This window comes from Eucalyptus grandis, chromosome 6 (assembly GCF_016545825.1).
Source record: "Eucalyptus grandis isolate ANBG69807.140 chromosome 6, ASM1654582v1, whole genome shotgun sequence".
NCBI lineage: Eukaryota > Viridiplantae > Streptophyta > Magnoliopsida > Myrtales > Myrtaceae > Eucalyptus > Eucalyptus grandis.
The window spans coordinates 31690296-31715748 of NC_052617.1; the positions used below are offsets into that span (position 1 = coordinate 31690296).

Below are 25453 nucleotides of genomic sequence, written 5' to 3' on the forward strand. Positions count from 1 at the left end.
ATCTGATGAACTCGATACCATCAAAGCTCTTTCATCATCTGTTATTTCCCCCTTTTACTGTCCTATCTTGATGTAATATAGTTTAGAGCATTTATGGAACACTACTAGTAATGCTGTACGTCATGTAGCATATGTATCATCTGCGTGTCCGATAACGGAGAGTGAGTGACATTTCCACTGACAATAATCAGGAAGGCTCAATATCGAGTAACATTCACATATGCTATTCGCTAGTTCGTACTAGGATTTATTGGCAATATATACACTTCAAAAGATTGATCATGGCTGGAAAATCTTTTTTTCCCTTTCTGATGTGAAACGGGATTAATAAACCCCTGAAGTAGCTCGAAACATCGACAATCAACGACTAAATCTGCAGTCTTGGCAGCAGGCTCTCTTTCGACTGCCCGCAAACCATGGTATGATATATCTTGAAATCATTAATACTGTTTTGTTGCTTCTGATTGAGGGATTTATCTCCTAAAAAGATGTGAAGTATCTATCACCCACGACCAACTATAATCTATCAGATCACCCTCCCCTGTATGTTACGTAGGCTTTCTTTTTGCGTTCCCTCCTGCAAATGGCGTTTCGGAAGAACATCACCACCTAAAAAAGTTTGATATGATGTGTTTGGGGGAAATCCTGTTATGGTTGCTTTAGCCTCTGTTCCCATTAGGTTTCAAAGCTAGAATGACTTGAGTGGCTCACTGAAGTTGGAAAAAGGATAAACAAGTTCACCATCTTTCCACGGCACTATGCCTCCATGATTGAGTAACGTTGACCCTATCAGACTTAGGGAACAAAAGTTTCCTCTGTGCTTTCGATGCGGTGCCATTATACACGTGCACGGCGGGGTCCACCATCTGACCTAACACCAAGATTTCCCCGTCTCTTATGCACTTCAAAGTCCAAGCAAATCCAAATGTTTCTTGTTTTTTTCTCACGGGAGTAGACTGCGACCCGGATCTGTTCCATACCCTTCACGGCATACTCCGTTTCTCCCTTCCTGTTGATGTGTAGACTTTCTGGGTATGAACGCGGCTGCCACAGCTTATGTTGCCCTTTTGTAAGCAGGTCGTCACGATTCGGGACCGGCCCTCCTCTCCAAGGATAAGGATGGAACCTTTTTGACGAATCGCGGATGATTTTTTGCCTGAGTGGGAGGATTTCAGCTCAGTAAAAGGTCCATTTTGAGTTTTAGAAAAAATTCCTTTGCTGTAGACCATGGACCCTCTCGCATTATGGCTCTCGTTGACAAACACGGGGCTCGCACAGTGCGCGAAAACGGCCTTTTCTCATCGGCATGATTGCGATCCTCATGTGGGAAATTCACAGAAGCAGCAACAGGGAGGGGTGCGTCTCTGTTCTTCGCTTGCGTTTTTTTTGTCAAAGATTCCTCTCGAAACGTGTGCTGCTGCACCTGCACCACGTCCCTGTCCCTGTGGCCGTGACATTCTCGCAAATTGGCTCGTGCGAAAAGACACATACCCGACGATGCACTACCCGAGTCGCCTTTTCAAGTCAATTTTGGATCTTTTGCCGATCTCAGTTTCCGAAAATCAGTACCAATCCAGCTTTAAGGTTTCAGGACCCACCTTCATCTAAATCGTGCAACTTTGAACAACGTCCTTCCAATCTTAAAGTGCCTGCTACTGACATAAATGGTACAATAATAAAGCTCGTTACGTGTTGCGTTCTTGCTCCTTTTTGTATTAAGGTAATTCGTTCTATGATTGTGTTCAAAAGGGTTTCTTTCTCTCTTAGTTGCTTGGCTAGAGGACGAGTCACTTATTTAGTTCCGTCTTATGCTCTTCTCCATCCTAATATATCCATAGAGACCCCCCGCAAGAATCTCTGGTAGAGTGTGTTGAAGTTATGGAAACCTATGAACAGCAATACCTGAAAGCAAGAAAAGGGAGACCACTATCACAACAACACTCGTCAACCTCCGCTGCTATGTTCTCGTCGTTGTCAGCGCCTTCCTCGCCGTCATCATCTCCTGAGTTCTCCTTTGCGGTCTCTCAAAACCCTTCCTCGACCATGGTCCCCAGTGAAGCCTCGGCGGCAGTCGACTTATCGCCTGCAGATGACATTTTCTTCCACGGCCACTTGCTTCCTCTTCATCTCCTCTCTCCACTTACCTCGCCGCCATGTCCCACGAGCCCTTTCAGCCATTCGTTTTACCCCCTTACGGAGCTGGATGGTCGGAGCATCATCGGAGGTAGTAATGCTTCCAGCGGCAGCAGCGAGAGCACGGTCAACGGGGAGAAAACTCAGTGGACCAAGGTTAAAGGCGTGATGCAGAGGAGGAAGAAATTCTTTCCCTTCTTTTTATTCGAATCGTCGAGGTCGACAAAAGAACATAAATCCGGAGAAGATAGAGATAGCAAGGAGAAGATAAAGAGATGGTTGAAGCTTGATCATCTCAGAAAGGCTTGGAAGAGGTATTCCAGGATGACTGATTCGCCATTCTTGGGAGAAAGCAAAGAAGATATTGGGTTCGATCCGGAGCCCAAGACGTTTTCAGGGAGTTCGAGCTTTACAAATAAGCAAGCAAGTTTCTCCGTCCCGGTATCGATGATGGCCTCCCCAGATAATTATGGTCTTCGCCTGGTTGCGAAGACGGAAACTGATCGTAGCACCATGGAAGAGTTGCAGGCGGCGATTCAAGCTGCGATTGCTCATTGCAAAAGTTCCATGGCCCTGGAAGAAAAGCACAATACCTGATACAGCGCTTGGAGATGTCGAAAGTCGCGGTGTAAAGCTCCACTAATTCCATCTCCTCGGTCTTGTTAGAAGCAGGCCATGCATGTTCAAATTCGGAGATTCGCAAGGGATTACTTCCCCCTCGTGTTTTGGTTTTAAACAGGTCATGTCTATATTTGTGAATCTTGAGGTGACAAGTTATGTCGGCATATCAGATCTGTTGATGCCTCGGCGTTGTGGATTCCTATGTTGCACTAGTTTTAATCCATTTTCATACGATGTAAATCAACCGAGTTAGAGATTCAAGATTCCTGTTGGGAGTTTGGTTATTCTGGGCGTTCAATACAGTGTTAAATAGTTTCATTGGATTTAGAATTCCATGAAAGTACCTTGATATAGGCATCGTACAATAGAATTTATGTTTGAACCTCTTTGCCATTGTACCTCTATAAGACATGTACTCCGTTTGTCTGTTCAAAACTGGAAAATCAACCATTTGAAAAAGATTTTCCTAAATATGATTGTTTATACAAGCATATATTTAGGCAAAAGTTGGAGGTGAAGTGACCGGGTTCAAAACCCAAGCAAGCATCGACGTATCCTCTTATGTTATACTTGATGTGAGAATGAGATCATAGTTCTCCTTCTTTCAGAAGAACTTGATTGTATTCCTCCCATTCGAAACAATTTTAATGCAGTCAGTGTAATGAATTCTCCTTAGGGACTAGATTGAAAAGATTTAAGAAAGTTGGGACAATTGTAGAATTTCTTTTTTCTTATGAAGGACAAATTGTGACTTCAACGACTAACCGGGAAATTCTGACGGAATATTCCTAGTTTTAAAACCCCTTAATAGTCATGAGCTAGATCTATCCCAAGGGGAGAAGCTTGAGAGTTCTTACCCTTAAATCAATTATGATAAAAACAATTATGCAAGTATTGACAGAATAATGAACTTTCATTTTATGTTTTATTGTTACAAGTTTAAGAATTTCATGACCTTTATTTACTTGTCCATGTTAAGTTATTTTAAATTATTTGTATAATGCTTTAATGATAATTACTTTCCTTTTACTTTAATTTAAATTTAGTAAATTAGTTTATTATTACGAGTAATACTTTGTAATAATTTATAGTTGAGTATGTTACTTACATCTAGAAGTCATATCGAACAAAGCCATCTATCATATTGTCCTGTCCCATGCCTTACTAAATTTCCAATGGGTAGTTTTCCACATACAGACTTTGCTCTGTTTTGAATGGGATCTCCGCAGGTAGATCGAGTTACAAGTTTGGTGGCTTGCAAGCCCATTGTAGCCCAAGCCCAATTTGAGCCTTAAGGACTTTAACACCTTTTGGATGGGCCTGGGTAAATGCATTTAGTGAGAAACTCGATTCGCCCTTGGGCCCAAGCCATGCTTGATCCCCCCTAAAGATTCGTACGTAAAACTTTAAGATGGGCGAGCTTGGACAAACCTTTAGGGTAGACCTAGCTCGGGCCTTTCGAACTTGCCCAATGAATCTGATCACCTTTCTTTGCGTGCATGGACTCCTTTGCCATCCCAAAACATCATCCTTATTAAGGGAGGATGACATCATCCATTTTGGATGTGCCTCGTCATGCTATCTTATTCCAAAATCATCAAATTAAATAATTAAGCTTATTTATGAATTTCCAATTGGAATATCAATAATTAAGATGTATTAAGATGGCATTATAGATATCAATCAAGCAGAGGACCTATGCCCCCGATTTGATAATCAATGGTATTATTGTGAGTTTCACTAGACATTTGTGATGCAATATTCGGATTGAGCGATAACCATTGCTCATTTGGCATGAATTCAGTCTTGACAATAACCATTCGCTCATTTTGATACCAATACAGACGTCATCAAATTTGAAGGCTGAACTTTGAAGGAGAGGAGAGGGGGGAGCTCAAGATGATGCTGGCCGAAACTTCTTCGCACGTTCCTCTCTTCACACAACAACCTCCCGGTCAACCTAACAAAAACCTACACGAACGAAAAGCGGGACCTTTGCCAAATCGCATCGCTCGCCGCTCCATTTTCAAATTTCGAAACTCCCGCTCTCCTCACATTCCCCTGTCCCTTTCTCTCTCTCTCTCTCTCTCTTGATCTCTCGGCAAGCACTCGCGCTAGCACCAAGCTCATCCCTTTCTTCGTCCAATCGCCGCAAGAATCAGATACCCGAAATGGGTGGCGCTCAAAGCCGCGAAGATCTCGACCTCTCCGACTGCGAGTCCGAAGACGCCCGGAGCCGGCAAGAATCCGACCAGGAAGACGACGCCTACGAGGACGCGAGGGGGCAGTCCTCCGGGGAGCGCGCGAAATCCCCGGCTTCGCTCGACGACGTCGAGGCCCGGCTCAGGGCCCTCAAGCTCAAGTACTCGTCCCCGTCCTCGGAGAGGAAGACCCATCTCCAGAACGCCGTGAAGCTCTACCTCCACATCGGCGGCAACACCCCGAAGGCCAAATGGGTAGTCTCCGAGAAGCTCACTTGTTACAGGTTCGTGAAAACTAGCCGCGAGGGGGAAAGCGACGGCGAGGAGGAGGAGGAGGAGGAAGAGGGAGAGGGGGGAGAGGGTTGGTGGGTTTTGAAGATTGGTTCTAAGGTCAGAGCAAGAGTCGGCGCCGGAATGCAATTGAGGTATTTCGGAGAGCAGCGGCGGGTCGATTTTGTCGCGGGGGGTCTTTGGGCGGTGAAGTTCCTCAGCAATGAGGATTATAGGGCTTTCGGGGGTCGGTATCAGGATTGTCTGTTTGAGAATACTTATGGTTACGAGGCGACCGAACAGAACAGGATCAAGGTGTACGGGAAGGATTTCATGGGCTGGGCTAAGCCTGAAGCTGCGGATGATTCGATGTGGGAAGATGCAGAGGATAGTCTGAGCCCGGGGTCGGTGACTCCGCTTCGGCCAAGTCAGGATCTGCTGGAGGAATTCGAGGAGGTTGCAAATGGGGGGATACAGAGCTTGGCATTAGGGGCTCTAGACAATAGCTTTCTGGTGGGCGATTCGGGTATTCAGGTGGTTAAGAATTTCAGCCACGGAATCCATGGAAAAGGTGTATTTGTCAATTTCGATAGTGGTAGTAGTCATAGGAATGGATTAAGTACGACCTATTCCACGCCAAAGAAAGCTCTTCTAATGAAGGCTGAGACTAATATGCTTTTGATGAGTCCAATTAATGAAGGGAAGCCCCATGGTAGAGGCATACATCAGCTCGATATCGAGACCGGGAAGATTGTTTCAGAGTGGAAGTTTGAGAAGGATGGTGCTGATATTGCCATGAGGGATATTGTAAATGATAGTAAGGGCGCTCAGTTAGATCCCACAGGGTCAACATTCTTGGGTCTTGATGATAACAGGCTTTGTAGGTGGGACATGCGAGATCGGAAAGGTTTGGTTCAGAATCTTGCTGATGCAAATACTCCTGTTTTGAACTGGACACAAGGGCATCAGTTCTCCAGAGGAACAAACTTTCAATGCTTTGCCACTACTGGTGATGGTTCCATTGCTGTCGGCTCTCTTGATGGGAAGATCAGGTTGTACTCAACCAATTCAATGAGACAGGCAAAGACTGCTTTCCCTGGCCTTGGCTCGCCTATTACTCACGTGGATGTGACTTTTGATGGAAAGTGGATTTTGGGCACAACTGATACATATCTGATTCTTATATGCACCCTCTTCACTGACAAGGATGGAAAAACAAAGACTGGTTTTAATGGTCGAATGGGAAATAGAATCTCTGCTCCACGATTGTTGAAGCTGACTCCTTTGGATTCTCATTTAGCTGGAGTTGATAATAAGTTCCGTGGCGGTCAGTTTTCATGGGTATGTTGCCACCAATTAATTTGCATATAAGCTGCTAATCTGTCATGTTGGCATCCTATGCATTCTATTTATGCATTACATCTTACAAAAAAGGAAAAAAAAAAAAAAAAACAGTTAAGTTGTTGCAATCTTTGATTGATGATTTGTGGATCAATGTTGTGCCAGTTCCTAGGACTCATGTTATGCTGTTTAGTGCTTCAATGGTTATAATATATGCGTCTATTTTTTGAGTGTTTAATTTTGATGCCGGTACATGTGGACGTGTTAGATGCTTACAGTCGTGTAATTTGGGTTGGACTTTTGATGTTTGAGTTCATACTGTTTTATGCTCAGGTTCTTACTCACAGTGGTATCATGATTGTCCTATTTGAGCCACATTTTAAAAATCTAGCTGTCTGTCTGTTATGATCAGGTCTGGTGAATGCAGATGGGTCTACTTGAATTTTCTAGCTTATGCATCTTCATGAGATGGGTTAATTAAGATAGTTTCATTGAACCTTGTGGTTGTTTGTTTAGAAATTCTGTTAGTGCTTAACTGGAAGAATCGGAGGTTTAGTATTGACGGGAGTTATGACCCCTCAAGTAAATTCTCACATCTGGCACATCTTAAAAGTCTTCTAAGATTGAAGAAGAAGATCTCATATTCATCTCCTGAAGTACAGGCATTATGCTTTGAGATTTTCTCCTGTTAAAGATTTTCTAGAAGATTTGATGCTAGATTTATATTGGTCATGGATATTCTGTGAATGGATATGTTATATTGAAGGGTTGCCATTAGAATGCCAGGAGATGACAATGATAATCTCTGTGAAGGAATCAGTACCTCGGGCTTCCTGTTTCACTTGTAAAATATTGACTCAAATTTGGTTTGGCTGCAGCCACCAAATCCTTAGTTACTTTCATTGCTTCCTATGGTATCGGTGTTTTTAATGGAAGGCTACATTAAGAAGCCTTTAAGTCGATATTCTTCAAAATAACAAATTTTTTCATGATATTCATGGTTCAACCAAAAAGCATCTCTGCTTCTGCTCATTCATCAGATAAATGATAAAGCGCGATCCGATTGCCAAGTTTTAAACTGATGTTTCCGAGTTGGATATGTTAGTTTTCATTCTCTTAAAACCTTTCAGGCTGTTACTTGTACATTATCAAGTCACACAGAATGCACAATCTTGTTTTTCTTAGAAATGTTTTGGATACTAAAAAGCTCTGCATTTTCTCCAATTCTTTTTTTTCTTGAAATACATGGTGTTAGAAATCTGGTTCTTTTTGTCAGCATCACACAGAAGAGATAGCTATCTCAGTGAGTGATTCGCTAATTGGTAATGCCTACAAAAGGACCGATTGTTCTAACCATAACGTTTTATATAAAAAATGGCCAGGTCACAGAGAATGGGAAGCAGGAGCGTCATCTGGTTGCCACCGTGGGGAAATTTAGTGTGATATGGAACTTCCAACAGGTGAAAAATGGCTCTCACGAGTGTTATCGTAACCAAGAAGGCCTGAAGAGCTGCTATTGCTATAAAATAGTCCCTAAAGATGAGTCCATAGTGGACAGTCGTTTTATGCATGACAAGTTTGCAGTCACAGACTCTCCCGAGGCTCCCCTGGTCATTGCAACTCCGCTAAAAGTCAGCTCATTTAGCATATCCAGTCGTCGGTGACAAGGCAAGGCATTGACTCTTGCCTATTCTCTTTAATTTCTTTTCAACTTTTTGTCTCTAGGTCTTAGAATCTAGCTCGTTATGTGGTTCAGTATGTGATTTGCTGAAAGTTCTTTTACATCAATGTGTTGTACGCCATATACTGTACCTGTTTGACTGCAACAATATATCATTGTGGAAGTCATGGCAGTACTGCACTTCGTTAAGTGTTAGTGGTGGGACGAAAGATGATAAGGAACTGCTATCTCCCTAGCACAAGTTCTCTTAATGTTACTTGTGGCTGCCTCTTTTAGTTGTTTTATCATCTTTCTGTCCCCTTCTCAAAGGTTTCTGGACAATAATGAGTTGTGCTAGCAATTACCTTGCCGTAAGAAATTGATGAACAACCCTGTTTGGCATTGTTTTATCTTCAGCGTTCCCAGAGGTTTGTGTTTTTGCAAGAGATCTACTTGATGAAAGTCCTCTCTAAACATAAACAAACGGAACCCTACCCATCATGAGTAATCCCTACCTGAATCTAGACGATGAATCAATTTAAGTTTGTCTCCGGTGAGAAGATCCAGAAAGTATAAGTTCCAAAGTGCCAAAGCCATTGCCAGATTCATTCTAGTAATGCGAGCCAATTTTTATTTTATTTTATGCCCTGTTGAGGCAAGCAATGTGAACGAGATATGACCAATTTGATTCGACAGGCTAATACTCCTGAGAAACTGATTCCAGCAATTCACAACTCCAAGTGGTGCCGAATCACAATATAGACAGGACTAAAGCTGTCGTATGTAACACTTTTGCCAACCAGATATCAGATATAATCTGATTGCTTATTACAACACAACCACCTGTTGCAATTAAGTCCTGTGGAGGCCAAGGTATATCTATTAACTGTATAGTATGTAGTTGACATCTACATTCAAGAGGTCTCCCAAGTAAAGTTGCCCGCATGAACTGAAAGTCACAAAAAGAAAAAATGTACCGGAGTATTATGATGACTTGGATGAGTGTGCCTTTCTTCTGCCCAAAAACAATAGTAATCGTGGAAAGAGCGATCTCTTCTTTTTCTTGACAGCCTTTACTTCGGGGGAGGATTCAGGTTCCGTGCTACTCCCGTACACATAAGGTGATGGACTTGACATATAGTTGGCGTGAACAGCTGGTTTGGGTATCCTTATAAAGTTACTGGACTCCCTCATCTCTTCGAAACCGTTCATTGTGGTCGATAGTCCTTGATTTGGTTCACTTCCCTTGCGTCGATTTTCATGTTCACCCCTCCACTTCCTCAGTTCCTGTTCTATGCTCAACTTTCCTTCCTGGGCCTTCTCGGCCTTGTCCATGGCGTCTCGTAACACTTCCTTCCTCTTAGTCTTCTCGTCGTTGACTTCTTCCAACATCTCCAAGCTTTGCATTTCCGACTCCTTGGCCACCTCAATTTGTGAAATAGCAGATGCCACTCTCATGTTTGCTAGCTCCTCTGCTTCGTGCGCCCGTCTGCTGAGTTCGTAATACTCCTCGAGAGAAACTGTTATTCTCGGAGATTCATCCACACCATCGCTGTTCTGAGCGAATTCGCTCTCTTGCAACGCTTTAATGGCAGATATTGCCAATTTCTCTGAAGCTTTGGCAGCCTCAATCTCTTTTAGAACAGCTTGTAATCGGCTTTCTGTTGTTGCTGCCCCAGCTTTTGCTAGCTCTGCATCTTCCTTGGCCTTGTTCATCTCTTCATGAGCCAGCTGAGCGAGCCCCTTGGCCTGATCAGCCTCTTGTGCTGCTTTCTGTAATTGTTTGGGAAGCTCCACCATCTTCTCTCGGGCTTCCTCCTCTTTTTCCTTGAGTTTAGATATTTCCGACCTGGTTCGGTCGACCTCTGCCTTGAGGGATGCAACAGCCACTGCTGCCATTTCTTCTCTCTGTCTAATGTTCGCAAGATCTGATTTTTCTCTTTCAATCTCTGATTCCAATGCTGCAGCAGCAACCTTCAAACAGTTCACTTCTGCAGTAGCTTTCTCCATGTTTAACTTCACCTCCTGAAGTTCTTTCTCTGCAGAAGCAACCGTAGCTTGCCAATTGGCATGAGTTCTATTCTCCCCCTCCGCCAAATCTCCTTTTGCCTCTGCTTCCAATTCTTGCTTCAATTTTGACTCCATGTACACTGCCAGTTCAGCTTTCAAATCCAGGAGAAAGGCCGAAGCAACGTCTAGCTTTGACTTAAGACCTTCAGCTGTCTGAACTTGATGGCTCAGATTCTGGAGTTCCTGTTCTGCCTCTTTTAGTCCTCTCTCCCAACTAAGACAATCTTGTTCTTTGACCATTGCCGCTCCTATGCGCTGTTCCTCCGCCTCTAGATGGGCAGCTTGTGCGGACTCTAAGGACTCCTTTGCGGTAATTAGCTCAATAGTGAGAACCTCCACCATCTTCTCCACATCCTTCGACTCGAGAACTGCCTCTTCAGCTTTCTTTACTGCTATATCTCTCTCCTCTATTAAAGAATTATATTCCTTTGCAAGGGCTTCTAAGTCTTCCCTCACGGATTGTAGCTCTGAAACTGCAGCTGTGTGTCTAGCTTTAGCTACTTCCAGTTGTGCCTTGGCAGCATAGCTAGCATCCTCAGCAATTCCTTGATCCATCTCTTCAACCCTGAGCAAGGCAAGCTCGGAGTCTTGCCTCGCCTGATACTCTTCTGTTTGTGCCCTCTCCAGGTTGAGCTTTAATTCTTCGACAAGTCTCTTACTGTTGTCTAGCTCCTTTAGGACACGCAGTTTTTCCTCCTCAGCTAGTTCTGACCGTTTCCTGTATATGGGCATCTCCTCCTGTGCCTTCTCGAGTTCTTCTTCGACAAACTGGCGTCTCTGCATCACAAGAATTAAATGATGACGATTATTGTGGCTGCAGATTTAAAACGATGCTCCAGTGAACGCACTCTAATTATCTATGAGACTATTAGAGAACAGAAAATCGAAAAGAAAAAAAGACATGGCCCTCTTAAAGCCAACAGAAGCACAAATTGTATTTGCATCGAAACTAATTGTACAAATCTTCTCCTCTGAAAAGAATCTAGACTTGCGCAGAATACCACAGAGCATCTCTGTGCCATCATATGAGGAGCTAATTCATGTGGAAGTGTCGACATAGAAAGTTTCACCACAGATATCTCGCATGGCTAAGCAAATAACTGAAGGGAAGGAAGCAACTATAATAATGCAATGTAACTTGAAGAAAAGTTTTCTCTGCGGTCATAGCATATGCTCATACGAAAGATGAAAATGAGGAGCTCTACAATAATGCAAAAGTTTCGAATACCTCCACAGCTTTGATCTTGTGAGCTTTCCAATCGAGAATTCCTCCAAACTTGGAAACTGCTTCTTTCACCGATTCAAATGGAGCAGCCGTATCAATAAGGCCTCTGTCTTCTTCGACTTCCATAACATTTTCAGAAGTATTGACAAATTCTGATGTGTCACCAAAGGCACTTGTCACATCCTGAGTAGGAAAAGAGACATCATTGGAAGCTATTGAGCGGTGTTCACCTTCAGAACCTTCCATTTCAAAAGTAGGGTTTATTCTCAAGTAATGGACTGGAATGGAGTCGAGACTCATTAAGTTGCTGTTTGAAGATTTTCTCCATTAGAGGGATCTGTTACTTCTTCAGTATTAGGATCCTCTGCAACTGCACGAGGATCATCATGCTTAGTTTCGTATATTGGATGAATTTCATCTCCACCCTGTGGAGCGCCATCAAAACCAGTTGGTGCGCTGCCAATTCTAGCTTCTATGAAGGTGCCTTCCCGGTTGAGTTTTGAATCATCAGCTTTAACTGGAGAGGTTGAAGCAGAGCCACTTGCTGAATGTTGACTATGTCCTAAGGTATTGTCATTTGAACCATCGCAGACTGTAAGGTTCTCAACGTTTTCCAATGTCGGCATTTTAGGGTCAGATTCCACTTTCCTCTTCGCATTTGGTTCCCCTTGTTCTTCAGTATCCAAAAGGTCATTCTTGGTGGATGGATAGGATTCGGCCTTAGGTGAAGGCATCTTGTTGGCGGCTTTCACATCTTCCATTCAAACAAAGGAGCCTTGCGGGAGAACGTGCCTATGATTACATGGAACCAGCAGTTGAAATTGTCAGGTGAGAATCAAAATATGGTTAGGCAAGATTAAATAGGGCAGTTCTGGATTGTGTGCGATGATAATGATTAATCTCAGACTAATTCTGGAAAGTCCAAATGATTGGTCTCCCAGGGAAGTTGTATTACGGCCTCAGTTTATGCTCATCGATCAGCAGCGCAAATTCAACAGCCCAACATATCCTTTAACCTAGCCTGTCAAATCGATCAAAATCTTGAAAACAAATGAACAAATATTTTCCCTCCTTTTGAAGCCTATCACTGCAAATGTTTGGCAAAATATAATGAGGGAGATACGAAATGGATCAAAATCTAAAAACTTCAAGGGCATATGGAGAAAATTTCCATCAGAGTGTGGTGGCTGATAAGTTTCGGAAAGATGAACAATGGAATCAAAACAATTGGAGGGACTTCATTCATCCAGAAGAACCACATCAAGCTCCATCATGATAATTTTGATTTCCATGGCAAACGACATTCATGACCACAAGCACCCTTAAGCCAGAGAGATTGGCATGACATACATTCCCAAAATCACGCGAAAATGATTGAATTCGGGAATTGGCCTCGCCCATAATCTGGTTTCCAAAACCAACTGCACAAAAGGGAACTTGTATCCAACTCAAATTAACCGAGAGAAGTTCAATTCTCTTCTACACAGAGGCAATAATCCAGCAATCCAGCACCAGCTCCTCATCAAAAGACAATGTAGAACTCCAAATTATATGAACAGAAAGAGGGCAGAAGAACATACCCAGAATTGAGGAAGAAACTAGAAAACCGGTCCAGCAGAAAGGGCATCAAGAATCTCTTGTGAGAATTCAAAGAGAATGAAATGAAAGAATGGAAAATGGGTTCATCACGCACTATGTATATAGAAGGGTGAGCCTCCGAGTGGGTGCTTAAATTAGACACAGACAATAACGGTGAAGCTCCACCCTATCCCACAGACAAAGATCTATCTGTACGCTCTGACTCTCTCTCTACCTCAAGATTTTGGCTTTTTTATTTTAAATGTTTTTCTTTTCTTTTCTCTTTTTGTTCCTATTCTGTCCTTATGTATCTTATGTAGGAAAATGGAACGATTTGGCTGCATGTAGATCAGTCCTTTCTTTCATGCGAGGTGAAAGAATCCAAGAAGACAAACCTTTGATGTTTGGACCACAATTTGTCTGCCAAAAGGTATAAAATTAACGTAGGCAACGGTAACGAATTTTCAATGATTTATATCATTCCGCTTTGCAACTGCTGAAGACCATTTATGGCAGAGACTTATCAAGTCCATCATCACCCAAAGAAAGAAAAGACAAAGGATGACTCAAGCTATCAATTCGTGGAATAATGGAGAGGGCATAAAATAGTCCCGGAAAAAAGAGAGGGCATCCAATATCCGGGTGCGTTCAAGATCGGTTTCTCAAAATTATCATAATTATTTGTTTAGTAAAAAATTACAAATTACAAATTTTTTTCTTAAAAATAATTACTTATATCATTTGAAATTATAAGTCAACAAAAAATGTTTTCATTACTAATAATAATATATATTTGAACATTATCATGGACAATGAAAATATTTGATGTTCATTTATTTGTAAGTGGTACAATCGATAATTTTTAGGAAATTATTTTCCAAAATGTTTATATTTTGTGAAACAAATGAAGTATAAATAAGTTTGATTTCTTCACCACAGTTTTGGGATATAAGTAATATGAGGGGATTCAATGGCTAATTCTGTGAAGTGATCGTTAAGCTATTATTGTGAGGAATTGTACAACTTTAACGCACATAATAAATTATGAAGAGATACCCGTTTCGTTGTTAGTAGGATATCAAAAACCGAACTGAAAACTGAATTGAGCTGAAAAATTTGTTTTTATTTTGTTCGGTTTTCATTCGATTCGATTCTTCTCAAAAATCAAAATTTTTTTGATCGATTTGATTTTTATCGGTTAACTAAACCAAACCAAACCGCCAAACCGATAAAATCCTCTTCATGGGTCACGAACCATTAACCAAACCCTATATTTCTAATTCTCTCCCATCTCCTCTCGTCTTGGTCGGCTTGAAGGTGTGATGGCGATGGCGACGGCGACGGAGCAGGACATCCCGGCGGGGACGCGGCCGGAGCGGGAGGGCCGGATCGGCTGCCGAGATCCGCTTGTGGTCTGCCGCTGCGCACTGCGTTTCGGGTCGGATGCAAATGCGAAGAGAGAAAGAAGAGAGAGGGGTGAAGAAGAAAAAGAGTGTTGCTTTTTGTCCACTGATTCGACGTCGAGCTCGGGGAAAAGACAGCAATTATTATTGTTTTTTTCGCCTTTTTCGTTCCTGCTGATTTCTTTCTTTCTTTTTTATTCAGTTATCTACAAATTATTATTTCGGTAGCTTTTTTCTTTTATTCAGGATTAATTATTTATATAACGAATAGACATCGGTAAAAGAAAATATTTTTGGATGAAACTTTTCTATTAAAATAAAAGAGTTGGAGAGGCCACTCGTTTAAGTCGGTAATTACGTATCGTACGCATACGCAATAAATAACGTACTTATTGAAAATAATAGATTATTTCGTCCGGTGATAAGTTTAAAGGATTGATCACTTAATACATTAATTGAGATGATAATTAAACTGGGGTTGGACCGATCTGAAAATACACGACCAAAAAAACAAAAAATAAAAAATTCGAACTGAATTGAGCCAAATTGCTGAATCGGGGCTTGTGAAAATTACTCTTATAATATTTGACCCAAAAAAAAAAAAAAAAAAAGGGAAAACCCAAAATTGAAAATACGAATCAAACAAGGGTTGGGAAAATTACTCTTATAAATTATAATACACAATGAAAAAAATCGAAAATTGAAACTTGAAAACTAAAACCGAAAAATCGAATCAAACCAAACCTTTCGGTTCGGTTCTTATTCGGTTTGGTTAGAAATTTTTTCCTAACGGTTTGATTTTAAAAAAAAACCAAACCAAACTGAACCGTTGACACTCTTAGTTGTTAGTACATAACTTGAATGAATGTGCACCTTCTGTCTCGCGTCATGCACCTTGTGATTTCCTCAAGAGCACATTGATTTATCAGTTTCTTTATTGGATTTTAAAGTGAATCAATTAATTTTTGAGCTATCTATCGATTTCTCTAGGATTGTATCGACTTTACATATCTATTTTGTAAACTCGTGTCAACTCATCTTGTGATTTTTCTTGTTGGACAAAGCATCACTTAAAGTAAAATAAAAGGTCCATGAATCCGGTACATGAATTCGTATAGAGAATCTAATCGCGTGATCAAACAGGAGAAGCAAAATAGATATTGATGATAAGGGGAATTTCTTGATCATGCCGAGAGATTATGTAGGAAATGCCGGTGAGGCCTTTAGGCAATCTATTGAAAATTCCTATCTTTCGGGACATCGCCAGCGCCTGTAGCTCAGTGGATAGAGCGTCTGTTTCCTAAGCAGAAAGTCGTAGGTTCGACCCCTACCTGGCGCGTCACTGGAGAAGCATTGCTTCTGCTTTTACTTCTTCTGTAAAATTTTCTTTTTGGACAACATACTCTCAATTCAATTTCATTTCACTTAAAAGTATTTCGATTTGAAAGAGGAAAAGTTGCCGATATCGTCTCTCCAATCCAGTTCTTAATAAGAATCAAACACGACAATCATATCATGATTATAATGTTTCAAATTGCCTCATTCTGTTTTTGCACATTAAGTGATCGAATGTTGTAAAAGCCCTAATATAGGGTGCTCTTGTTTCATGAAAAGTACATTATCAATGAATGTAATTGATTTTTCAGTTGTTTGATAGTGAGCATGAAAATGGTTGGGAAGTAGTTTCTAATGTTTGGATTTTACTTCTGAAACTATTTTCCTTGTAATGTTATAAAGCTACATTAAGGAAATTATAGATTATAAATTGAAAGGGACCATTGTTCAAAAAGTCATAAACTTATTGTACTTTTGCCAATTTAGTCTTAGACTTTTTAACTTTATCAATTGATTCATAATTTTTTTTTTTTACGTTTTGTCAATTGAGTTCACTTGGCAATTTTAGCCAAAATCTCTAATGTGGACAGTTCTTAGAAAATATATTTTCTAATCATTGGCAAGGGCCTCTGCATTCCTTGTTAGCCAAAGGGGGAGGGTTGTGACCTCGCCTAGATTTGGACAAGAGTTGACAGCCTTGCTTGTGGCAACTGAGGACATTATTACTCTAATTGGCTAAAGGGTGAGGGTCATGGCTCTTACTTGAATTTGGGGCAAGGCCAACGCCCTGTGGTTGGTGAAGATGCGAAGGCCCTTGTTTGTGCCAAACAAGAGCAATAGTGCCCTCGTCTAGATTAGGCGAGGGTTGTTGGCCTAGAATTAGGGGGGAAATAAAGGAAAAATGAAAAATAAAAAAATAAATAAAAAGTTACAAAAATATTAAAATATTATTAAACATTATTAATGTAAGTGCTAGTTATGTCATGAATGACGATTGATGTCTATGTTAGCGACTTCTGACCAAAATTAATTGGATGGATTCAATTGACAAAACGTAAAAATTTTTAAGATTAAATTAACAAAATTGAAATTTTTAAGACAAAATTGGTGAAAGTGTAATGGAATTAGAACTTTTTAACAATTTTCCCTTTTTTTTGTCCAAAAAAAAAAAAAAACAATTTTCCCTTTTCCCTAAATTGAAATTCAAATTTATGAATTCACAATTGTTTGTATAGTAGAGAACATCAAATAAAATATTTTTTTAAAAAGCAAATATGATAAAAAGAAGCGGTAAAGTCTAATGATTATAAACATATGTGAAAACTTTCATTTTCTTCATTCTTTTTCTCCGGTTTTGAAAGAAGTGAAGTGGTTTGTAGAATCTACTTTGACAATTTGACAAATACCTTCCGTGCTCTTTATTATAGCGCCATGGAATAGAGTTTTAAGAGGAAAACCACAAACTAAAACTTTATTTTTATAATAGTGAAAACGTGAGACTAAACAGAGAAAATGCATTGTTAAAGTTGGAGGAGAGAGAGAGAGAGAGATTTACTGAAGCACTAAGCTTTCATTAAAGTTGTTTAATGTCACATGACATGGAACATTGTGAAAAATTTACCTAATGAAACCAATTTCCTGATTTAAATTGCAAGTATTTTCTTTGATTGAAAATGCCTTTCACAGTTTCAAACATCATAAAATCTATACAGAAATTATTTTCGACGAAACAAACACACCGGTTTCATTTTGTGCATCATATGAAATTGTATCCTTCTGAATTTAGTGCAATATTTTCTATTACCTTGACAGCGGCGTCTTAACCGTAGGCAGCTATAGATTCTGTCAAAAAATGGTAGAGATTTTTTGCCTAGTTAGGCATCCTCTCATGCTTATCGATCGCCGTGACTAATGGCACAAGCTCCTGTTTTCTCTGGTATGAAGATCCAGCAACATCAAATATTGCGATGTTTACTTTTCCTATTTGGCCGTATATTAATTATAGAAAGAAAAAAAGAGAGTTTCATTTGTGACTATTTTACTATTCATTAGTTATAATTTTTCAACGAGAACTGAACTTTCATATGGAGTGCCAATACTAGCAAATGCAGCGATTCATTGAAGAGCACATTGAATCGAATCGCGGGTATAGCAAAGTTCGAGGACTCTGATGGCCCAAGAGGTAGAAAACATCGCTAGAGAGATCATAAAGGGGTGGGCAGAAAACCTCCAACAAATTGTACACAGGCATTGCACAAGTTCCATTTTACAGTGTAACCCCACATGTTTCAACATTTTGCAGCAGTTCAAAATTTACCTATACTGCTCTTTGACCACTCTCCAAGCGATGATAATTTCCTGCGCTTTTAGCCTCGGTGGAGTCCAGTCCATCTCTGAATGTCAAATAGGGAACATGCGTATGAGATGCGTATGTGTGCGTGCTTGTGAGAGAGAGAGAGAGAGAGAGCAAGCTAATCATATTAACCTGCTCAATAAGGAGTCTGGGAACACCAAAAAATGTCTGCTTCCAGATCCCTAATATGGTCAGTAGAAGGAATGCACATCATCACTATGATTTCACCACTTCTTGGATGTGTTGAGCATGGCTTTTTCCTGGTGGAACAAAAATCAGATCCTCCCATCCTGAATTCTTCTCACTCATCTGCATCATTCATAACACTCTTCCAAGTAAATCCCATACTGTTTTTCACTTCAAGCATGAATTTATTGAAGTAATAAATTAATCAGCATTCCACCTCCATTTTTCTGAGAACATCTTCCAGACTTCCAACCTGTCAAAAGAGTATGTGACTTAGTAAACAATATAAGAATGAACTAATAAAATAGATCAGAAAGAAAGCAATCAGCGAGCTCTCTCTGGGGAAGCAAACAAAGTCAGTCATGACTCATGAGCAATCAAAAGCAAAACTCTAACATCTGTGATCACTTCCAGTGAGGCAATGCTTCTTTTGATCATAATGACACTGGAATAAGCACATTAGTGATTAGCATCTTGCATTCAACAGACGGTAAGTCGATAATTCCAACGTATTGATGTATAACATACAGTTTAGCATATCCACTAAAACAACAGTTGTTCCCAAGCTTTTCACCAATCTAAGAGACACAATCATAAATAGCATCTACAAGATATACAAGGTGCATGGCAGCACTAACACATTTAGTAGAAAACTTCATGTATACATATCCATTTTCACATCATCAGATGCAACTTGTTAAAAATCTACTTGTTAAAAATCTTTAATATTGATGAAGTCAAGAAAAGAAAGCATGATTGTAGAATATAACAGTTTATGACTGCTGCATGGAAGTACTGCAGACAATTTGACAAGCCAGAATACCCCTGAAAAGGATCTGATCAAGATCTAAACCATCCAGAGCTTCTTCCACAAAAGCAATCTCCTGTCATGGGTTTACCACAGTCATAGGATCACAACAGCTAAGGAAAGTATGAGGAAAGCTGGAGTAAGTTAGAAATGCTTAGTCAGTTATACCATGATATGCTGAGATAAAACTGCTCCTCTTGATGCCCTGGAGACCATTGACAATTCCTTTTCAATATCTTCCTGCATCACCATGTCATGCATATAGATCCGGTACTCAACCAACTGTGATAGCAAAAGTTCTTGTACTGGGAAAAGAATAACATGGTTAATAGAGGACATGTCACACTAACCTTCTGAAAATATATTGGGCAGAAACGTCTGTTCTTTTTCTTGACAACCAAAAGATCAGACTGCAGATCACAAAAAGATGAGCAAAGGCACTACCAATAACTAACTCTAAATTCACATTTACTTATGTGCCGACATGCACCACGGTCATACAACAGCAGTTAAAGGCACAGTCCTCATAAGGCCAAATATCTTCATGTTATTTTCAACAGGTGGTGTTGAACTAGAGGTCAGAAGGTATGGCTTCTTAAGATCCTCGGGAATCTACTCTTTCACACAAAATAAACATTGATTTTCCTAGAAAGATAGTTTCAAAGATTCATGACTCTAAGATTGCATCATCACTTCAGGCTAATACTTGTTCCCCCATAAGTACAATTCTCTTCACAGGCTCTTGTGCATTAAAGAATTCAAGTTGCCTTCAACCAAACTTAATTAAGCCCTAAAACAGCCAACACACAATGACAAGCAACTATTGATACCTATTCTCCAAAATACTTTATTGGCATATGTTGCTCGCAGATCTCTGTGTAGACATATCAAGCTTACAAAAGGTGTCCTAAGAGAACCAACAGATAAGGGGCTGCAATTAGCGTACCTGGAAAACTGGGACTCCATCAAACCCATTTTTCGTATTAGTCGCTTTCATCTAACAATCAATTGAGATTATAGTCAGCACACATCAGATACTTATTGCCAATAATATCTTTAACAAATGGATAAACAATAGCGTAATATTGAATAACGATATCCTGCACTACATTTATTCACTAAAAAAAAAAGGCTCAAAGCAAGAGCTGAGGGCTAAGGGCCAGTTTGGGCTCTTAACTTTCAAAGATGAGCTTGTATTGAATTATAATGCCCATTGCCAGGTCAATTTCTCCAGTAAGTAGCCAAAGGCCAAAAGTGGTGCTCAAAAGCCCAATATATTCTAGTCAATATTCTCAAGAATTTTATATAAGATCCCCACTTCAGAGCACATGAAGCCATGATTTAGCTCAATTGTAGGATGGTATATTGTACAAAAAAGTTGGACTGAATTAAAGTTGCCACTGACCTCTAATGCATTCTTTATTTGCACTGGATCAGGCAAAAACCGGAAAGCAATTCCTTCCACCTTTAGCATGTATACCTACAAGTTGACCAAGGTAAAGAAAAACATTTGAAAAAGCATGCCAGAGCATGTGTCTGTAACATAACGAATTAAATTTGAACAATTAGATGGATGCAGCAGCTGCACTAGAAAAGCAATTAAATTTTCAACCTACTATCTGCATATACCATGATGCTTATTGAGGGAGATGATATTGAAGCCTCATAAGGTGAGGTAAACATGTAGCGCAAGAGTCATGGCATCATTTGCAATCTGAGTTTAATCATCTATAGTAAAAAAGAAAAAGGAGATACCATTCTAGAAGTTAATAATCGATTTATAGTTGTCGACATCTACATCATGACTCACAGCAAAGCAATTACCATGTTACAATTAATAATTCTTCAATTATATGCTAGTAAAAGATTGTAACTATAGTCAGATCGGCCCAATAAGGATGTGCTAATAGTGGGCAGTCACTAACCAATAAATTTTCTCTGTGAAGACACTACTCATAACCAGGCAGTACGTATGTAAAGGAAAGAGATTAAGTACAATTAGCAGATATAAAATCAAAAAGTACAACCATTAAATGTCTTAAGCCTCAATCAGTGTCTGCGAAACTTTCCACAAGGGGCCACAGGGTTTTCGGATATTCTTACAAGCTTTGTCCTCTTCAGATTTGGAATGATATTTCGAATTTGTCTGTCTGTAGACAATGCAAATAAAAAGAAAGCAACTCTAGGATGTCTGGCTGGTGTCGGTGATCAATAAACCAAGATCATCGTCCATTCATTGTGTTCATGCAGATAAGTATGCATTTAATATGTATCATGTGTGTGGGTGTGGCATCTGCACGTCAGACTAGCGCTGTGTAAGGTAATGTCAATCTTCAAGTTCATTGCCTAGTTAGGTAGGACCACACCTAAAATACGGTTTTGTGATGCTGATTTATTTACATGACATAGCGATATGAATATTTGGCTATTTAGATAATGATCACAATTTCCCTTTTTGCTAAATGCACTTTTGGCATGAACAAGCAGCAGTTAAGCATTCCAGAGCGTCAAACGGTACTTGTCACACAACCATAAAAAGAAGCAGCTGCTCGCGAAATAGCTTCATATAGCCACATATTCGATAATGAAAAAACAAATAATCAACAAAACTATACCACAATATTAATCATTATATTACATGTCAAAGATAGGCCTAAAGCCATTTGTAGTTCTTGGGATATACAGGTCTCTTAACTGGAGTTGAACTCTATGCCGTATTTTGTTCATAGAATGATCAAGCTACCTATGTCATTTGTTTGTTCTCAATGGATTTTTTGCTTACCTAGCAGAAACCCAAAATATAAAAAGGTGGGGAATGAAAAAAGCTGCTGCACTAGGTTCAGGTCGCAGGCGAATTACAACATTTTCCCATACACAGATGAACAATACAGAAATATCCTGAAGCTTCGAGCGGTAAGCAGATTTCACAAGAGCATTCTTTGAATCACAAACACGAAGCAAATAATCATGCACAGAGACAGCAACGTCAATGATCTAGATAATGAAGGAACAATCACCTGGTCAAGAGTGATGGGAACAACCCGAGCCTGACCCTTCAATTCTCTTCTCCGCAATCGAACCTGGAATTTCGGCAGAACTCACTCAATTGCCCAAATGCATCAAGGAGAAGCCAAACATAAAAATTCGCGAGCAAGAGAGAAGATAACACTAGCCCATCCCATCATTTCAAAGCGTCGCTCAATTTCCTGAGGCTAACTACTCCTCTATTTCATCGCCGGCATACCAGACAGAAAAGAGAACAGAACAGCAGAGCACACTAACTTGGGCCAGGAACGACTCCGCATCCTCCTGCCGAAAGCAGAGGAGCCCTATCGATTTGGTCCCATCGGGATCAGAGACGAGGACGAACTCGTTGTTCGAGTTGCTGACGGTATACACGGCGGTGCCGGCGAGGGTCCTCGCGACTCCGGAGGCCGGGGCCGAGGCGGTCTTGGCCTGCGCGAGGGACGCGAACGGCGGCGGCGGGGGCGGCGGGGAGGAGAGGGAGCTGAGGAGGCGCCTGGCCGGCTGCGGCGGCGGCGGGGGGGGGGGGAAGTTGGCGGCTAGGGTTCCGGCGAGGCGCCGGGTGTCGTCGAGGCGGCGGGAGAGGTCGGAGCCGAGGCGGAGGCACTGCTGGTGGAGGAAGGTGGAGAGGGAGAGGAGAGGGTTTTGGGAGGGGCACGGCTTCGGGGACTCCATCGTCGACTGGAGACCAGGGAGAGGGAGTGTGCCTGGGGTTTTGCTATGGTCACACCGGCCCCCAACGTATGGGAAGGTAAACAGTGAAAATATTAGGTACATTTTTGGGGTTGCCAAGTCATTTTTTACCTAATCCATTCACTGCGTGCATGTGTTCATAAATGGCCCCAATTGTTAAATTTTTCTCTCTCCTCTTCCCTCTCTTTTCTCTCACCCCTTTTTTTTCCGTTGTTTTCTCTCCCTCACCTGAGCCAACCTTCGTGTCTCCCCCACACCACCAATTATAACTCTACCATTGAAGTCGTCCGTTGCCCCCGTGACACCACCGAGTCCAATAACGTGCCCAAGTCCCCTATCATCATTACCCATGACCTCGAGCCCTCCCTCTCCCTCAACCCTTGCATCCTTGAAGTTCTATGTGATTTCGATGTCATTGTCTCCCTCCACAACTCTCAGATTTGACGAGGACTCTACCCTCGATTTGGTACGAGCGACCTTCACCCTAGTTGCGAGAGTCGACCCCTCGCTATTGGTAAGTGTAATTTTGACTTATGATCGGTTGTCGGCCATGCCTGAGTACTGGCCGCAGGCCAAAGGGAAAGAAAAAGAAAGAGGAAAAAAAAGAAGAAAAAATGATGAAGAGGAGGAGAAAATAGTGAAAGAAGAGAGTAATGAGGGAGAGAAAAATATGTCAAGTGAGGCCTTTATGGGCACATGTCATACAATGAATATAGACAAGTAAGAAAATGACACCCCAAGTGTGTAGTAAATGACGGTTTAGTGATGACGCCTTCTCCTTCCCTCTCCATTTCTTCCCCTCTCCTCCCACTTTTTCTTTTGCTACCACACCATCACCACCACCAACACCATCCATCACCCCATCATCACACCAGCACCTTCATCATCCATCATCATCTTCACACCACCATCACCACCACCACCTTGGCCGCACCCCTGTCACCACTGTAAGCCACCATCCACTCACGCCATCCTTGCTGCCGTTGCTTCGCCATCACCGCCACCGTCCGCTCGAGTCACCCTGAGGCCACCATCAAGCCGAACCACCCTAGGTGGCCATGAGCTTGAGGAGTCGCCATCGCCACCGTCGAGCCCCTGTTCGAGCCGCGAGCATCACGTTCTTGATGCCGTCGCGTCGCCGTTGCCGCGAGCCCGCTGTCGCCGAAAACCCATGAGTTAATTTCCTAATCGTGGAATAGGGTGTTAATTACGTTTAGGGGGTGGTTAGTTTAGTACTAATTGCGATTAGTCTTAGTTAATCTTAGTTTATTCGTAATTGCGATTAAGGATAGTTTAGACTAAATTTAATTATGATTAGCGTAAATAATTTCAATTAGTTTAATTAATCGTGGTTAGGTTATTTAATTGAGTTTACTGTAATTAATCGTGGTTAGGTTATTTAATTGAGTTTACTGTTATTAATCGTGATTTATTTAATTAATTGTAATTAGTGTAAATTAATGACAGATTAGTCATTAAGTAGACTTTTATGCTCGTTTTCTTAGATGAGATTGTGTGTGATTTTGATTGTTTGCATGTGTGATGCCATCTTATTTGTGACATCCTGAATTTTCAGGTTTTGTTTTCAATTGAATGAATTGGGCTTTTCATCAACGCGCATATAGTTCTTTTCTTTGAGTTGGCCACTCACGAGATAACTAGTCTATCGAGGTAAAGCCGTTAAGGAATCTAAACGCAATAAACTTAAGAATTCGATCGGGAATTGATTGCTCGACCGTGCTAATCTGCTAGGGTCATTACGGTACTGTCAAAATCGATCAAGAGACCGGAGATAAATCGATTCGATAGAGGTATGTGATTAGTGTGTGGGTGATTTCATCTAATTGCAAAATTTCTGTCGAACGACACTAGATCGATTTTTCTGTTATTTCTGTACCTAGTGTCCGTATTTGAAATCTCGAGATTTTCACGACAACCGAGAGTCGCCAATGTGTCGAAGATGTACAATATGGCTCGAAAATAATCGACCACGGGTCAATTGCACTAAAAGAATTCCTAAAAGCTACCCTGTAGGTTAAGTCATGCTAAAATCGCGTCAAATTGAAATTAACCGCAAATTTGAACCTGATTTCAGAAATTGAAAATTCTATCATGTCACGATTCATTTTAGGACCGTCGACTTACCTTTCGAAGATTTTTCTGCAAACCGAGATTTTTGACAAAAAATTCAAAGTAAGGCCATTTTTTACCGAGAAAATCAGAGGATCGTTTTTGGTCGCGTTTTTGGGATTCAAGTTGGTTCAATTGATGAGGAAAAATGTGAATTTGAGTGTGGGCACCTTGGTTGGATTAATGAGCTCCAATTTAGGTTCAAATTGAGAGGAATTGAAGTGAAATTGAAGAGGGAAATGTCACAATTCGTATGCCATGGTGGTCAGCCACATTTGGACCCATTAGGAAGCTTGTTTGGGAAGCCAATGAGCTGCAAATTGGTTGAGGATGCTAGCCAAGGTGGTAGGGCCAAGCACTCAAGCATTTTGGATATTTTAGTGACCCCCTCCTTGACCAACAGCCTTCTTCTCCCTTCAGCA

The 25453-nt window shown here is 41.0% G+C and overlaps 4 protein-coding genes and 1 non-coding gene across 5 annotated transcripts; 3 read left to right on the forward strand and 2 right to left on the reverse strand.

The window, feature by feature from the left end:
- Positions 1 to 1487: 1487 nt before the first annotated feature.
- LOC104449336 (BRI1 kinase inhibitor 1) lies at positions 1488 to 3038 on the forward strand. The gene has a single exon (XM_010063460.3). The coding sequence runs from the start codon at positions 1879 to 1881 to the stop codon at positions 2728 to 2730; it is 852 nt and encodes a 283-aa protein (XP_010061762.1). The 5' UTR covers positions 1488 to 1878; the 3' UTR covers positions 2731 to 3038.
- Positions 3039 to 4745: 1707 nt separating this feature from the next.
- On the forward strand, positions 4746 to 8587 carry LOC104449334 (protein CYPRO4). The gene is made up of 2 exons (XM_010063459.3): positions 4746 to 6566; positions 7949 to 8587. The coding sequence occupies exons 1-2, from the start codon at positions 4926 to 4928 to the stop codon at positions 8228 to 8230; spliced, it is 1923 nt and encodes a 640-aa protein (XP_010061761.2). The 5' UTR covers positions 4746 to 4925; the 3' UTR covers positions 8231 to 8587.
- A 322-nt stretch (positions 8588 to 8909) lies between these two features.
- Positions 8910 to 13322, reverse strand: LOC104449333 (protein WEAK CHLOROPLAST MOVEMENT UNDER BLUE LIGHT 1). Its single transcript, XM_010063458.3, has 3 exons — positions 13102 to 13322; positions 11525 to 12313; positions 8910 to 11073 (listed from the first exon to the last, which is right to left on the reverse strand). Exons 2-3 carry the CDS (start codon positions 11819 to 11821, stop codon positions 9211 to 9213), a joined length of 2160 nt encoding a protein of 719 aa, XP_010061760.2. The 5' UTR covers positions 11822 to 12313; positions 13102 to 13322; the 3' UTR covers positions 8910 to 9210.
- A 2446-nt stretch (positions 13323 to 15768) lies between these two features.
- Positions 15769 to 15841, forward strand: TRNAR-CCU. The gene has a single exon. It is a non-coding gene; the product is annotated as a tRNA-Arg (tRNA).
- A 2095-nt stretch (positions 15842 to 17936) lies between these two features.
- On the reverse strand, positions 17937 to 23062 carry LOC104449332 (protein TIC 22, chloroplastic). The gene is made up of 9 exons (XM_018876754.2): positions 22467 to 23062; positions 22202 to 22264; positions 20590 to 20664; positions 20131 to 20181; positions 19535 to 19594; positions 19353 to 19424; positions 18594 to 18629; positions 18323 to 18499; positions 17937 to 18230 (listed from the first exon to the last, which is right to left on the reverse strand). The coding sequence occupies exons 1-8, from the start codon at positions 22983 to 22985 to the stop codon at positions 18407 to 18409; spliced, it is 969 nt and encodes a 322-aa protein (XP_018732299.2). The 5' UTR covers positions 22986 to 23062; the 3' UTR covers positions 17937 to 18230; positions 18323 to 18406.
- Between the last annotated feature and the right edge of the window lie 2391 nt (positions 23063 to 25453).